Consider the following 17,568-nt stretch of genomic DNA (forward strand, 5'->3'; position numbering starts at 1 on the left):
AATGACAAGCTTGGTATACCCTCCTTTAAGGTAAGGGGCACAAACTCTACAATTGAAGTTATTTTTATTAATATAGCCTTGATACCCCTGGGGTTAGTCTACATTGCCAAATGGTCACACTTTAGTGATCACAATCCCATACACCTCACATCAGCATGGGCCATCAGGGTCACTCCCAAAATAGGAAGGTGTGTTCCTGTCCCTGATTTAATGGCAAAGGACCAAGGCCGTAGACTTAAATGGTTTAAGGTAGTTCCGGACCATTTTTGAAATGATTTATTAGATATTGTTGGGATCGAGATTGACCACTGTTTAGATGGCACGAAAATGGATGCAGAAATTCCTGCAGCTTACATTAGGATTTGTAAACAGGTGGCCAGAGCTCATACATATCCTGAGAGTACATTTTTAAATAGTGGAGAGAGGTGGTTTGATCACAATTGTACAGTTGCCCACCAAAAGTTGCTCTCCGCATTAAAGCAAAAACTTCAAGATAAAATATTAATAGCTGCACTTAGGAAAACGTATAAGCTGGCCATACGTTCCCGAAAAAACAGATTTTAAACATGACGCCGGAAATGATTTACTGTCCCAGGACGTTATTAAGAATAGTGCCAAGTTTTGGGAAATTGTCAATAATCCATTCTTCTCTGGTACCAAGAGCAGCCCACTGGATTTTAATATTCTGGAGGTGCATTGGATCAGCCACTTTAAACACATATATGGTGACCAGGATGATCAGGGACTCTCAGGAACACCACTCATGGGCGAGGCTTATACTTTGGCCTTCACCGAAAAGGAAGTAGCCGTAGCCATTACACAAATGACAAGTGACAAAGTTCACGGATCGGATGGTGTTCCAGCAGACCTTTTTAAATTAAATGTGACATTATGGTCAAAATTACTAGCTCAAGTTTTTAATATGGCCCCTAAACGTGGCCTGCCAAGATCTTGGTCTCAGCCAATTATTGTTCCAGATTTTATAAATAGGCAGAGAGGATACCCATGATGTTATAGACCAATATCGCTGAAAGACTCAGCAGTTAAAGTGTTAGGAAGAGTGATCCTTAGTAAACTCACAGATTGGCTTCATGAGTGCAATGTACTGTCAAACTTGCAATACAGGTTCAGAAAAGGGAGGGATACCACAGACCAGTGCCTTAATCTGCATTTCTTAGCAGGGAAATACACCATTGCCAAGAAAGGGACAACACACCTTGCCTTTGTAGATCTGTCCTCTCCTTTGACTGGGTAAACAGATCCAAACTACGGGCCTTATTATTGAAACTGGGCATGGATAAGAACATTGTAAAATGTTTTGTCCGATTTGCATAGGGACCTCACAGACACAGTAAGATTTGACCAAAGGTGTAACCACACGCAGGGAATACGCATCATCCCAGGAGTTAAGCAGGGATGCATTTTAGGTCCCCTATTGTTCATCCTATATATTAACAACCTAGACTCAGTTCTGGGTGCACCCAGCAAAGATTATCCCACATGAGGGGGAGCGCCTTATACCAGTGCTTTTTATATGCAGATGAGGCAGCCTTCTTAGCATGAACAGCGGTTGACCTACAGTGTCTTTTAAGCACCTTTACTGTTTTCACGAGATCATTGGATTTAAATGCAAATTTCTCTAAATCTCATACAATGATTACGGGTTCTAAACTTAGAAGACAAAAAAACGCACTATTGTGAAGGAAACAAACTAGCTAGTGTAAATTCATTTTCGTACTTAGGTGTTCTATTTGATGATAGGGGCACATGGGTACCGCAAAGGAAAGCCAAAGAAACGCCATGGACAGATCGACAATAGACGTTCTTGATTTTGCACGCAGGTTAGGGGCGTAGCGATGCTAAACATATTCAGTGCAAAACGTACCGCTATTTCAAACTACGACTCTGAAATTTGGGGATATAAGGAAGTTAAGGATCTTCAAATAGTGGAAAACACATTTTTAAGAAATCTGCTATCAGTGCCGCAATCAACACCTTCCTATATCATCCACCAAGAAACTGGCATTGGCTTTGTCTCTGATTTGATCGGAATGTCACCCTTACTCAAATGGATAAGGACCTGGATTAATCCTGAATTAGAAATTAACCATGAGATCATGCGTGATTGCCTATCCTTAGATCGAGCAAGTAGTATCCACTGGATGAGATGTCAAAAGGATAGCAATGCTATCAGGACGCCCGAGTTGTTTAATTCTAGAGATCAATTATTGAAGGAAGATCTGTTGTGGGCTAAGGAATCCTACCTATTCTTGATACATACTTAAAGAGAGGATAGAGAGTTGATGAAACCAACGGTACAAGCCCATCAACTATTGAAAACAAACTGCGCAATGTCCACATTTGTATAGCGCACAATCACCCGTAAGGGTCTCTAGGCGCTGGGGGCCGTCGGGAAGATTAAGCGAGCTATTGCCCAGAGTCACATGGTGCTGGGCTAACCTGCTGCCGGAGCCGGGGATCGAACCGTGGTCCCCAGATTCCAGCGTCAGTCGCCCTGGCCGCGCCGCCACACCTATTTAGATGTAGTAACTAGCCCCCTTCACCGTTTCCTTTTAGTAAGATTTAGATTTAGTCAGTTGCACTTTCTACTTGCAGATCCCAGGGGTGGAGAAAGGTGGAGGATTTGGGACCTTGCACATGTGCGAATTTTTCTACCCAGGAGACTTTGCCCTTTGTCATGTTCTGGGAGCATTTTTTGCACTTTCGAAAACGTTTTATATTGCCAATTTTAAAGGGCAAAAGCTTTCTGCATGTAAGGCCAGCCCTAATATATGTGTAGATGTTAAATAATATCTGGGAAACTTTTAACTTTGCTAGTTTTTTGGCTGTGGCGGTCAGAGTAAGGAAAAAAGAGAGATGGACCTCATGATCTGGTATATATTAATCTGTTTTAATCACAATGAAATGAATGTTGACCTGGTTGATTATTGTGCCCAACAGAATTTTAAAATTCTAATTAAGCAAAACCCTTGATTCAGATCTTTTCTCATGCTTGATAGACAATGTTTGCTGCTCTTGCTTTATTATTGTTTTAAAAATGAATCTTTGTAGCGTGTGTTTATGGTTTCAATTAACCGAATAAAGTGATCAAGACTGACTGACTGTAAATGGTCGTAAGAGACTTTACCTACAGCAAAGCTGCTGTGAGTAGACCAAATCTTCTTTTCCTTCTACTTTGCCTCGTTACACAAGTTGCTCCATGACCTACTACTGATGCCCCCACAGCGCGTCCTGTCCTTTCCTCCAGAATGACTGATCTTAGTATTACGCCTCCTGCCAGTGGTATCAGCCTGCGGACCTGCGTAACGCGCCATAAATCAGCTTCAAGGGTGCCTGCAGCTGTGAGTGATGGCTCCGCCTGACTCCCTGCGTAACGCGCCATAAAGCAGCTTCAAGGGTGCCTGCAGCTGTGAGTGATGGCTCCGCCTGCCTCCCTGCGTGATGCGCCATGAAGCAGCTTCAAGGGTGCCTGCAGCTGTGAGTGATGGCTCCGCCTGCCTCCCTGCATGATGCGCCATGAAGCAGCTTCAAGGGTGCCTGCAGCTGTGAGTGATGGCTCCGCCTGCCTCCCTGCGTGATGCGCCATGAAGCAGCTTCAAGGGTGCCTGCAGCTGTGAGTGATGGCTCCACCTGCCTCCCTGGGTGATGCGCCATGAAGCAGCTTCAAGGGTGCCTGCAGCTGTGAGTGATGGCTCCGCCTGCCTCCCTGCGTGATGCGCCATGAAGCAGCTTCAAGGGTGCCTGCAGCTGTGAGTGATGGCTCCACCTGCCTCCCTGGGTGATGCGCCATGAAGCAGCTTCAAGGGTGCCTGCAGCTGTGAGTGATGGCTCCGCCTGCCTCCCTGCGTGATGCGCCATGAAGCAGCTTCAAGGGTGCCTGCAGCTGTGAGTGATGGCTCCGCCTGCCTCCCTGCATGATGCGCCATGAAGCAGCTTCAAGGGTGCCTGCAGCTGTGAGTGATGGCTCCACCTGCCTCCCTGCGTGATGCGCCATGAAGCAGCTTCAGGGGTGCCTGCAGCTGTGAGTGATGGCTCCGCTGCCTCCCTGCGTGACGCGCCATGAAGCAGCTTCAAGGGTGCCTGCAGCTGTGAGTGATGGCTCCGCTGCCTCCCTGCGTGACATGCCATGAAGCAGCTTCAGGGGTGCCTGCAGCTGTGAGTGATGGCTCCGCTGCCTCCCTGCGTGACGCGGCATGAAGCAGCTTCAAGGGTGCCTGCAGCTGTGAGGGATGGCTCCGCTGCCTCCCTGCGTGACACGCCATGAAGCAGATTCAAGGGTGCCTGCAGCTGTGAGTGATCGCTCCGCCTGCAGACCTGCGTGACGCGCCATGAAGCCGCTTCAAGGGTGCCTGCAGCAGTGAGTGATGGCTCAGCCTGCCTCCCTGCGTGATGCGCCATGAAGCAGCTTCAAGGGTGCCTGCAGCTGTGAGTGATGGCTCTGCCTGCCTCCCTGCGTGATGCGCCATGAAGCAGCTTCAAGGGTGCCTGCAGCTGTGAGTGATCGCTCCGCCTGCAGACCTGCGTGACGCGCCATGAAGCCCCTTCAAGGGTGCCTGCAGCTGTGAGTGATGGCTCCGCCGGCCTCCCTGCGTGATGCGCCATGAAGCAGCTTCAAGGGTGCCTGCAGCTGTGAGTGATGGCTCCGCCTGCCTCCCTGCGTGACGCGCCATAAAGCAGCTTCAAGGGTGCCTGCAGCTGTGAGTGATGGCTCCGCCTGCCTCCCTGCGTGATGCACCATGAAGCAGCTTCAAGGGTGCCTGCAGCTGTGAGTTATGGCTCCGCCTGCCTCCCTGCGTGACGCGCCATGAAGCAGCTTCAAGGGTGCCTGCAGCTGTGAGTGATGGCTCCACCTGCCTCCCTGGGTGATGCGCCATGAAGCAGCTTCAAGGGTGCCTGCAGCTGTGAGTGATGGCTCCGCCTGCCTCCCTGCGTGATGCGCCATGAAGCAGCTTCAAGGGTGCCTGCAGCTGTGAGTGATGGCTCCGCCTGCCTCCCTGCATGATGCGCCATGAAGCAGCTTCAAGGGTGCCTGCAGCTGTGAGTGATGGCTCCACCTGCCTCCCTGCGTGATGCGCCATGAAGCAGCTTCAGGGGTGCCTGCAGCTGTGAGTGATGGCTCCGCTGCCTCCCTGCGTGACGCGCCATGAAGCAGCTTCAAGGGTGCCTGCAGCTGTGAGTGATGGCTCCGCTGCCTCCCTGCGTGACATGCCATGAAGCAGCTTCAGGGGTGCCTGCAGCTGTGAGTGATGGCTCCGCTGCCTCCCTGCGTGACGCGGCATGAAGCAGCTTCAAGGGTGCCTGCAGCTGTGAGGGATGGCTCCGCTGCCTCCCTGCGTGACACGCCATGAAGCAGATTCAAGGGTGCCTGCAGCTGTGAGTGATCGCTCCGCCTGCAGACCTGCGTGACGCGCCATGAAGCCGCTTCAAGGGTGCCTGCAGCAGTGAGTGATGGCTCAGCCTGCCTCCCTGCGTGATGCGCCATGAAGCAGCTTCAAGGGTGCCTGCAGCTGTGAGTGATGGCTCTGCCTGCCTCCCTGCGTGATGCGCCATGAAGCAGCTTCAAGGGTGCCTGCAGCTGTGAGTGATCGCTCCGCCTGCAGACCTGCGTGACGCGCCATGAAGCCCCTTCAAGGGTGCCTGCAGCTGTGAGTGATGGCTCCGCCGGCCTCCCTGCGTGATGCGCCATGAAGCAGCTTCAAGGGTGCCTGCAGCTGTGAGTGATGGCTCCGCCTGCCTCCCAGCGTGACGCGCCATAAAGCAGCTTCAAGGGTGCCTGCAGCTGTGAGTGATGGCTCCGCCTGCCTCCCTGCGTGATGCACCATGAAGCAGCTTCAAGGGTGCCTGCAGCTGTGAGTTATGGCTCCGCCTGCCTCCCTGCGTGACGCGCCATGAAGCAGCTTCAAGGGTGCCTGCAGCTGTGAGTGATGGCTCCGCCTGCCTCCCTGCGTGATGTGCCATGAAGCAGCTTCAAGGGTGCCTGCAGCTGTGAGTGATGGCTCCGCTGCCTCCCTGCGTGATGCGCCATGAAGCAGCTTCAAGGGTGCCTGCAGCTGTGAGTGATGGCTCCGCCTGCCTCCCTGCGTGATGCGCCATGAAGCAGCTTCAAGGGTGCCTGCAGCTGTGAGTGATGGCTCCGCCTGCCTCCCTGCGTGATGCGCCATGAAGCAGCTTCAAGGGTGCCTGCAGCTGTGAGTGATGGCTCCGCCTGCCTCCCTGCGTGACGCGCCATGAAGCAGCTTCAAGGGTGCCTGCAGCTGTGAGTGATGGCTCCGCCTGCCTCCCTGCGTGATGTGCCATGAAGCAGCTTCAAGGGTGCCTGCAGCTGTGAGTGATGGCTCCGCTGCCTCCCTGCGTGATGCGCCATGAAGCAGCTTCAAGGGTGCCTGCAGCTGTGAGTGATGGCCCCGCCTGCCTCCCTGCGTGATGTGCCATGAAGCAGCTTCAAGGGTGCCTGCAGCTGTGAGTGATGGCTCCGCTGCCTCCCTGCGTGATGCGCCATGAAGCAGCTTCAAGGGTGCCTGCAGCTGTGAGTGATGGCTCCGCCTGCCTCCCTGCGTGATGCGCCATGAAGCAGCTTCAAGGGTGCCTGCAGCTGTGAGTGATGGCTCCGCCTGCCTCCCTGCGTGATGCGCCATGAAGCAGCTTCAAGGGTGCCTGCAGCTGTGAGTGATGGCTCCGCCTGCCTCCCTGCTTGATGCGCCATGAAGCAGCCTCAAGGGTGCCTGCAGCTGTGAGTGATGGCTACGCCTGCCTCCCTGTGTGATGCGCCATGAAGCAGCTTCAAGGGTGCCAGCAGCTGTGAGTGATGGCTCCGCCTGCCTCCCTGCGTGACGCGCCATGAAGCAGCTTCAAGGGTGCCTGCAGCTGTGAGTGATGGCTCCGCCTGCCTCCCTGCGTGATGCGCCATGAAGCAGCTTCAAGGGTGCCTGCAGCTGTGAGTGATGGCTCCGCCTGCCTCCCTGCGTGATGCGCCATGAAGCAGCTTCAAGGGTGCCTGCAGCTGTGAGTGATGGCTCCGCCTGCCTCCCTGCGTGATGCGCCATGAAGCAGCTTCAAGGGTGCTAGCAGCTGTGAGTGATGGCTCCGCCTGCCTCCCTGCGTGATGCGCCATGAAGCAGCTTCAAGGGTGCCTGCAGCTGTGAGTGATGGCTCCGCCTGCCTCCCTGCGTGATGCGCCATGAAGCAGCTTCAAGGGTGCCTGCAGCTGTGAGTGATGGCTCCGCCTGCCTCCCTGCGTGATGCGCCATGAAGCAGCTTCAAGGGTGCCTGCAGCTGTGAGTGATGGCTCCGCCTGCCTCCCTGCGTGATGCGCCATGAAGCAGCTTCAAGGGTGCCTGCAGCTGTGAGTGATGGCTCCGCCTGCCTCCCTGCGTGATGCGCCATGAAGCAGCCTCAAGGGTGCCTGCAGCTGTGAGTGATGGCTCCGCCTGCCTCCCTGCGTGATACGCCATGAAGCAGCTTCAAGGGTGCCTGCAGCTGTGAGTGATGGCTCCGCCTGCCTCCCTGCGTGATGCGCCATGAAGCAGCTTCAAGGGTGCCTGCAGCTGTGAGTGATGGCTCCGCCTGCCTCCCTGCGTGATGCGCCATGAAGCTGCTTCAAGGGTGCCTGCAGCTGTGAGTGATGGCTCCGCCTGCCTCCCTGCGTGATGCGCCATGAAGCAGCTTCAAGGGTGCCTGCAGCTGTGAGTGATGGCTCCGCCTGCCTACCTGCGTGATGCGCCATGAAGCAGCTCAAAGGGTGCCTGCAGCTGTGAGTGATGGCTCCGCCTGCCTCCCTGCGTGATGCGCCATGAAGCAGCTTCAAGGGTGCCTGCAGCTGTGAGTGATGGCTCCGCCTGCCTCCCTGCGTGATGCGCCATGAAGCAGCTTCAAGGGTGCCTGCAGCTGTGAGTGATGGCTCCGCCTGCCTCCCTGCTTGATGCGCCATGAAGCAGCCTCAAGGGTGCCTGCAGCTGTGAGTGATGGCTCCGCCTGCCTACCTGCGTGATGCGCCATGAAGCAGCTCAAAGGGTGCCTGCAGCTGTGAGTGATGGCTCCGCCTGCCTCCCTGCGTGATGCGCCATGAAGCAGCTTCAAGGGTGCCTGCAGCTGTGAGTGATGGCTCCGCCTGCCTCCCTGCGTGATGCGCCATAAAGCAGCTTCAAGGGTGCTAGCAGCTGTGAGTGATGGCTCCGCCTGCCTCCCTGCGTGATGCGCCATGAAGCAGCTTCAAGGGTGCCTGCAGCTGTGAGTGATGGCTCCGCCTGCCTACCTGCGTGATGCGCCATGAAGCAGCTTCAAGGGTGCCTGCAGCTATGAGTGATGGCTCCGCCTGCCTCCCTGCGTGATGCGCCATGAAGCAGCTTCAAGGGTGCTAGCAGCTGTGAGTGATGGCTCCGCCTGCCTCCCTGCGTGATGCGCCAGGACGCAGCTTCAAGGGTGCCTGCAGCTGTGAGTGATGGCTCCGCCTGCCTCCCTTGAGAGATGCGCCATGAAGCAGCTTCAAGGGTGCCTGCAGCTGTGAGTGATGGCTCCGCCTGCCTCCCTGCGTGATGCGCCATGAAGCAGCTTCAAGGGTGCCTGCAGCTGTGAGTGATGGCTCCGCCTGCCTCCCTTGAGAGATGCGCCATGAAGCAGCTTCAAGGGTGCTAGCAGCTGTGAGTGATGGCTCCGCCTGCCTCCCTGCGTGATGCGCCAGGACGCAGCTTCAAGGGTGCCTGCAGCTGTGAGTGATGGCTCCGCCTGCCTCCCTTGAGAGATGCGCCATGAAGCAGCTTCAAGGGTGCCTGCAGCTGTGAGTGATGGCTCCGCCTGCCTCCCTGCGTGATGCGCCATGAAGCAGCTTCAAGGGTGCCTGCAGCTGTGAGTGATGACTCCGCCTGCCTCCCTGCGTGATGCGCCATGAAGCAGCTTCAAGGGTGCCTGCAGCTGTGAGTGATGGCTCCGCCTGCCTCCCTTGAGAGATGCTGTGAACTCCGCTCCTGCGAGGGGCCCTAAGGCGTCACAACAACAATTAGAAGCTGAAATATTTCTAACACAAATTCAAACAATAATCAAAGTGTAATAAAAAAAAAAATCATTTATGTGTTCAGATATGCTCGAGCAGCGTCCTGGGGCCGAAGTGTCCACATCACGCCCATGACGCCGGCGCGAGAGCTCCTTTAACCTCACCCGGGTGACGCCCCTATGTTTAGATCGATGACAATGAACTTTATTGTTCATTGACAAATCTGTGATAAAAACAAATACATGCGCAAAAACGTGTTGGTACACTTCTGTGTGACCTGTAAAACTGACCGTGGGACCTAGGTCTACAAAATAACATTTAAAAAAAGGAATAAATAAAGGATGAATAAAGAAAAGATACATAGACAAAATACCAATTCCGCATGTGTGAATTTTGCCTGGATATTGCATATGTACACTTTCGAGTGGGGGATGACTCCATGAGTGCGAACAGGGTCTTACAGTAAGGTTGATAGTACATCTATGGTTACATATGCGTGGAAAATAGTACATCAGGAGTACATTTGAGTTATATTTAGTAGATATTCAGTATCCTACAGAAAAAAAACATCATTTCACAGTGGTCATTAAGACATTTTGGTATCAGAGTACCTAAGTACTTGGGGGCAGATTTACAAGCCCCCTGCACCTCTTTTGCGTCATTTTTAACATGGGAAAAGTGACGCAAAAGTGGCGCAAGGAGCTTGTAAATCTACCCCTTGATCCATGAAGATTCCGGGAAACATCATTTACCACGAAGGCATTACCACTACTAACATTTACCACGTGACACTTACCACGCAGGGTGCCTTCCACGCAGGGTGCCTTCCACGACGTCTTTACCACGGGCTGGGGGGAGATGTGGTATTCCTTCGAGTCGTTCTGCGTGGGCTTGGGGGGCAGAGGGGGGCTGGGGGGGGTCTCCCCCCCCAAAAATAACAAGCGGGGGCAGAGGGGGGCTGGGGGGGGTCTCCCCCCCAAAAAATAACAAGCAGTTTACTTTAAAAAAAAAAAACGAACATAATTTTAAAAGAAAAAGGAAAGAGCCTCCCCCAAAGACGTGCCGTGTACGTCAAAAAAACAGTCCTTTTTTTATTTTGGTATACGTGTTTTGACGCTTGTTTCAATGGAGGATGGAAGTAAGGGCTCGTAGAGAAAGACGTGCAGGTAAGACGTTTCTAGGCGTAGTAAAATCCTACGTTGTAAATACCAGCGTGGTAAAGCCACTTGCGATGTAAAATTCGCGTGGTAAAGCCATGCGTGGTAATTGAAATCGTGGTATAATCATATATTCGAAGATTCCCTGCGCGCTAGTTGTGTGTACCAGTCTTTCTCTCTGCGTGACATGATCTTTTCTAAGATCATAAAGCGTAATTGTGAGATGGTATGTTGTAAGCTGACCTAGTGCTAGGCTTCAATGACTGTTTTTAGTTCTAATCAAGCTTTTATGTTCGGTTATTCTCACTTTTACATTAAGTGATGTGCGTCCCACATAAGTCAGTCCACAAGGACACTCGATTGCATGAATCACTCCATTGCTATTGCAATCTGAGGAATGTTTTAAAACAATCTTCCTGCCAGTATGTGCCTGTCAAAAATGTGTTGCTGCTTGTCATGGTCCCACATTGACCACGGTTCCAGCATTTCTTCATGCCAGTGTTTGTGACTGGTTTCTTCAAGACTTCGGTCTTCAAGATTTCTCTAATATTTTAAGGTCGCGTGTGTGCGATCAAGGGTTTGTCTGTGAAATCAGATTCTTGTTCCAAAATTTCCCATCCCTGTAAAATGATATTTTTCATTTTTGCTTCTTGATAAGAAAACTGCAACACAAAAACCTCTCCCTCACTTTGGGATCTTGGTGTTGGTGAGAGTAAATCCTTGCAGTTTTTTTTGAACGACACAATTTCAGGCGGTGTTCAGTATTTCCAAAGGGGATCCTCAATTGATGTATCTATCAAATTGCTCCTGGATCTGTTGTTCTGGGTGTTTTGCATTAGATGAAATAATTTTTATGCGGATTAACAGAGATACCGGTAGATGTTTTTTGAAGGCTTGGGTGGAGCAGGGGGGAACTTAAAAAATGGAGTGCATTGTTTCTGTCCATGTGTTTTTTGCACTCGGATGTCTGTAAACCGATGTCAGGCCATTTTTTCTAATCTCTCTTTCTCTCCTTTTCTTCTGTTTGACATTGACATTTTAAATAAGATTTTTTATAAATAAATATGCAACGTTTCACATCCTGTCTTGTAATTAGATATTATATATGCGTGTGTGTTTTTTATATTGTGTTTTGTACACTGTACTTATGGTTTGTATATATACATTATTTACAGCCCTGAAGAAGCCCGTGTTGGGCGAAACGCGTAGGCTGTGGATTTTGGCTGTGGATTTTATAACACAATAAAAGCACTTGAAAATCACGTCATCGTTTGGAAAACCATCACTCCTGTCATCCATGTTGATTTATATGTATTGCATTTAAAGCCACAAAAAAGTACTAATACGCTTTGCCTCTCCACTGTTGTGTTAAATAAGTTTCCATGTCAGTGTTGTTGATGAGAATGTCCAAAAAGTGAATCATGTTTTGATGAATGTGATAAGTAGATTGGATGTGCAGGTTCGGTTGATTTAGTATGCTGCTGTCCTCCTCCAAGGACTGTCGGTCACCCCTCCAAATGACCAGGATATCGTCTACATATCTCATGTAAATTAGAAGACTCTTCTTCCAGTGATCTTTGTGAATAATATGCATGTGCTCAAAATGAGCCATGAATATGTTTGCATTCGCGGGAGCCCCAGGAAACCCCATGGATGTTCCGGTCTTCTGTAATAAAAGTCCTTGTTCCATGTAAATAGCTATGATACAAGGAGCATTGTAATACTTGTAAAAAAAAAAACTTTATTCATGTTATTTTGATGATTGTTAAGGAGCATCCACTCTACTGCCTCCATGCCCTCTCCATAGGGAATAGATGTGTATAAAACCCCCATAACAAACGTATGCATTCTTGTGCATTTTGGGGATCATGTATATATGCGGTTGTTGAGGCAGTGTAGTGAATAAAAAGCACCTGGTTGTGTCATTAATCCAGCCCATCTCTTCAGCATGATCTAATATTGTGGATAAGACAGACATGAATTCTTTGGTGGGATCAGATTCCAAGCGTATATAGGTGTCTTCATTGAAGACATGTTCATCGACTTTTCTGTCAAAGAAACTTTTATTCATTACCACGACTGCTCCTCCTTTGTCAGCAGGTTGGAAAATGAGATTATCATCCTCACTTAAGTTTTGTAGAATGCTATGTTCTTTTGGAGTGAGGTTCGTACGCTGTGGTGATTGATATTTGATTGATTGTAAATCAATTTTACTAATAATTCAAAATTGTCCAAAGTTTTGTGTGAGAATGGTGCTATAAATGTGCTTTTAGGCTTGAATTTCTCTGAGTGGTTACTGGTCGTCAATTCTTGTGATGGAGATATTGTGTGGAAAATCCATTGCAGTCTCAGCTTGCTCATAAACCTAAAGAAAGCTATATCAGTTTCCAAGGTGGTAGATGTGTAAGTAGGGACACAAGCCATGCCCTTGTTGAGTACGGTCATTTATTTGGCACTCATGTGAGATGCTCATTATTAAGTTTTCTACTAAGTTTTCTTGAGGGTCTGTAATGTTCTGGACGATTCAGCTATTCTTTTTTTGTCCCCTCCTGACGCGTTACCTTTTGTGGTTTCTCTCTTGTCGGGTGGATGGTTGGAAGTCTAGCCTTGATCTAAAAAAGCCTGTTTGCCATTGGTGGTTGGTGTTTCACTTTCCATAGTTCTTGACGTGTTTTCTTTGTGTTCCGGCAGGAGGTCGTGGAAGATTCATTTGTATCTACATTAACCCCTGAAGAAGGGTGTTACCAGAAATGCATTGGGGCTGTTTCAATGAAATGCAACACCAAGAGGGTTATTTATGGGGAGGACCAGTGTTAGGGGTGGCCACGCACCGTCATCAGTGTGCGCAAAATCAAAATGGAGTTAGAAGCATATAAAGGATGGTCTACAGAGGCCAAGAGAGCATCATTGGGGCACAGAGGTTCTTCAAACAGTACCACGTCCCACATGGTGTCCCGTTGTCTGTTAATAACAAGCATTTTCAATGCAATAGGTATTGCATTTGGGAGCATTTAAGCTTTTGCCTTTTTTTCATGTGTTTAAAAAGCATTGTTTTTTTAACGTCAGCAGCTCTATCTCTCACACATGCGAGACCACTTCAATGATGGATGTGCCACTTTCTTTAGCCACTGAGCACTGTAATGTGTGGCCAACATTAAACTGAAAGTATTGTTCGCTTTCACCCAAAGAGAAAAAATATATAATTAGGAAAGCTTCTGTAGCACGGCTCATAAAGCGCTCACCCGTTAAATAAATACATAAATAAAGAAATGCAGCCGCTAAAGTGAAAGCGGCCTACGCTGTGAATTAAATGATTAAATAGGCACAGCCGCTAAAGAGAAGGCAGGCTGCGTCGTAGATTAAATAATTAACTAAGCACAGCCGCTATAGTGAAAGCCGACCGCGCTGTGATTTAAATTTAGATGTTACCAATAATATAAAAAGCGTGTGATGTGCTTAAATGTTGTGGGTGGAATAGGGGAAGGTCATTAAAGAAAAGAGTGCTCACTAACTACATAACGTAGACAGTGTAACTACAAAAATTGAAAGTCCAGTTGTTATGGAAGGTTTCAAATGCAGACACTGTGCTACCAAGTAGGGACACGAACCCTATTCACAAATAACAATCAACAATTTAACAAGAACCGTAACATGAGCCAATTGAAAAGATTGAGGGAAATGGGCGGAGCCTCTATGCTATACCTCAATACAGAATGCCTCGCAGAACAGCACATGTGCTGCCCAGGCTCGAACTAAAAAGTGACCAAAATCACCAGAAAGGTTTTTAGAAGCTTTTAAAGGTGGGTGCTGTGGAATTCGATAATCAGTGTTAATAAAATTAGATTTGGGAAATCAATCATTTTAGGCACTCAGTTTGAATAGGCCTAGAGATGTCTGTAACTTTTAAAGTTCATCATTTGAAAAAGGAAAATTGTAGCAAACAAATTATGTCTTATATGCCATTTCCTATAAGGTGAACTGTTATATCAACACAAAGTATACAGCAACATGAAAAAACAAACAATAACTAACTGGTTATTATAAAAATATATTTTTTTTAACGTGGATGGCGGCACGTCGAATATAGAATTCCGGCTACACTGAATTACGATCTTTAACCCTAGATCTTCGTGATTTACACGACGGCATTGATATATAACGGCTTCCCTTAAACAACCCCTAGATGGAGTTTCATTCAACATTGACGATTGCATAAAACAAGGTAATTAAAACCATCACTTAAGTCTCTGGAAGTGCTTTAGCCGGATCGGCATCGCATTCTAATACATCTCAGCCGTTGGAATAATGCTACGCTAGGACATCGATATTCAGCTTTTATTTACATCAGGAAATAATCCTTTTTATACCAAAAATCAAATCGACAAGGGAACAGTCTGAATACCTCATTCTTCGAACCTGAGATTAGATGTCTTGATGATTGCCGCGATACATTACATCGACATCAAAAAGAAGCCGAATAATTTTATATGAAGTAGAAGCCCATTACGTCGGAATAATATATCATTTGATCCTTTACAGAGCCACAAATCTTTGGAGCAAGATACTACGTCTTCTTCTTTTTCTGTTTTGTCGCAAATGACGGTCTCCTGATGAAGGCAGTGGCCGAAACGCGCGTAGTGTTACAACCCACCGCATTGCTAACTTCAATAGCCCTAAAACTAACTAGTCATTTGATATTGTTTTATGTTTCGTTTTGTATAGTTTTTCTTTATTTGTTGTTGATGGTACTGAGTCAAAAATGATATAAAAAATATTTAAATGAAGGTAAAAAAAGAAAAAACAAATAAACAAAATATATTTTTATAATAACCAGTTGGTTATTGTTTGTTTTTTCATGTTGCTGTATACTTTGTGTTTATATAACAGTCCACCTTATAGGAAATGGCATATAAGACATAATTTGTTTGCTACAATTTTCCTTTGTCACATGATTACTATTCCCTACGTGTAGCAAACGCATTCTTTAGTAGGGGTCCCCTGTTTTTCCAGAAGTATTTTAAAGTTCATCACAGCCACAGGAAGATCTGAGTGGTGTCATATTCACTACACGGCAGAGGGATATTCCAGGACTGAATGATTGACAGGAGCGATATTGAACTGATGCTGTTTTAAGGGTTTTTATGGGGTAATCTGATCAATGACAGGCATGTTGTATTATGAAGCCCTTGTACTTGTTGGCTCAAAATTGAAACCAGGTGAGTGAGATGGGGGTGCTTTCCACTTAGATCATAGAGTGTGAGACAAGCTCCTGAGCAGACTGAAGACCAGCCAAAGAGAAAGGCCAAGGGATACGTGTTGATCCATCAAACCCTTTATCACATGTGAGGGCCTGGGGCCATGAGGCAAGAAATGAAGAATGGACATTTACAAGCAGCCGAATAGAAAAATCAGGGCCGTGCTTTCCATATATTAAAGATGGGCAGTCCAATAATGGTCATGTTAGGAAGGTGAACAAGCATAGATTAAGTGGCCGATTATGATGCCTTTTGGAAAGGCTACAAATAGGATTTGGGTCTGGCGAATTGGATCCGGAACCCGTCTTACCGACCAATTTGGAAAGGTATCCCAACTACCTATTACGATGCTCAGAAAGCGTTCAGATGGTCCCACTCGGTTCTGAATCCGAAGTGGATGGCATTTGGAAAGTCTGAGTCGTTCGTATATGTCTGCGGGTCGTATTTCAGAACAACTCGGAAGCTTTCTGAATGACGTATTATGATTTAAATTTGGACAGCCTTTCGGAATCAGTTGTTCTGAATAGGATCAGCTGTTGGAACCTGAATTTGTAGGCCCTAAGCAGCCCCCGTTCACCTGGGGCCTTACCAATTCGGCCTGTGGGCATTAACCATGAGTCCTCTCTTTCCGACCATGCATGTTGTGGTAGGAACTACGGGGCGCCCACCATAGGATTCACGATTTCCTCCGACCACCCCCTTCTTAATGGGGAGCCTGTGTACTCAGTCGGAACAGAGGCTTCCATTGAAGTCAATGGGAGTCCGACCGAATGGTATCCATAAGCATTGTAATCGGTCAGCCAGACTCCCCAAAGCCGATTCGGTCGGAAACAATTCCGAGACCGATTCGGTCAGAATGCTTTCCAAAGAACATCTTAATTGACCTCTCAGTGTGATCGCCTGTCATAACACGGGCACCACTGACGTAATTCCAGCTTCCAGAGAGGTCTGTGGAGGGTGGCAGGTGTGAAGATAGTTTACTTTTTCTCTAGCCCAATATCCCTCATGTCTCCATTTGTGCTTCCATTGCTTCCTTGTTCTTCACATCCTGTTCACACTTTCACAGTGACCTTTCTCCTCTCATTCACCCACTTCACTATCACTCACTCACAGTCATAGGTCTCTTACTGGGACCACAGGTCTCCATTTTCCACTGTTTGAACGTCTTCCCTTGGTTGTACCACTGCTTGCTTGATTGCACTGACATTTCCTACTCAATCATGAACCTCCCCCTTGTGCTTTCACTTCTCCTTCTTGTTAAATCCAGTTTATCAATCACAGGTGCTTCTCTTTCGCTTCCACGCATTGTGCCCCTCTTGACTCCACATCCTCAAGCAATGCTCCTCACATTTTTTTTACTCCACTCACAAGATATTAGATGACTGGTTTGGTCTACTGTACCTCATTGATCTCAACCAGTTCAGAATCAGCATCCGTACTAAAATCCGTGACACGCAAGCATTCTTCGTTGGTTTGCCCTCGCTGGAGGCTCATGTTTCTCATTTTCTCTTTTGTTTTACTTAGTCTTTCATCAAGGCTTTGTCTTTCTCTCTCCATTTCTTGCTCAATCTGTCTCAACCTCTCCTGACGTTCCTGTTGTCGTTTCTCTTCCTCCATCTTTTTTCGTTTTGCTTCTTCCCGCTGCTTCCTCTCTGCCTCCTCTTGCAGCTGCTTCCTCTTTGCTTCCTCTTGTTCTCTCTTTAGCTCACCTGCTGCTAACTTTCCTGAAAATGGAATCACAAAAATTATAAGTACAGATGGCAGGACATGGTGACATTACAATAGCCTGTAAATAGATGAGAAGTTTCTATGGCATGGCAGAGTTTATGTTTTGCTGACTCTCACAAACTATACAATTACTGTTAAATTCAATTATGCCCATATTGTGACATAGCAGCGAAACACAACACACATACTGAATGCCAAGGGAAAATGCTCCCACATGGATCAAGCACTAGATAAACTATGGGCAAGTTATTGTGCCTCTATAATGCTTCTTCTTACAAGGAGAATGTTATAGAAATGGTACATGTTTGTAGACTGCTCTTTGAGACACCTGAGATCCCATTTGGCTTCATTCGGAGGTGTGCACCATTTGTACGTCTTGCCCCGTGAGGCATGATCTTTCATTTCTCTTGCCTGCAGGTTG

General features: G+C 48.1%; 1 protein-coding gene across 1 annotated transcript in view; it reads right to left on the bottom strand.

The window, feature by feature from the left end:
• Positions 1-17,568, bottom strand: part of LOC144820062 (uncharacterized) — a 226,705-nt gene that overhangs the window by 157,824 nt on the left and 51,313 nt on the right. The window contains 1 exon segment of the mRNA XM_078677717.1: positions 16,821-17,143. Within this exon segment, the coding sequence (XP_078533843.1) occupies positions 16,821-17,143 (323 nt within the window).

This window comes from Lissotriton helveticus, chromosome 2_1, assembly GCF_964261635.1.
Source record: "Lissotriton helveticus chromosome 2_1, aLisHel1.1, whole genome shotgun sequence".
NCBI lineage: Eukaryota > Metazoa > Chordata > Amphibia > Caudata > Salamandridae > Lissotriton > Lissotriton helveticus.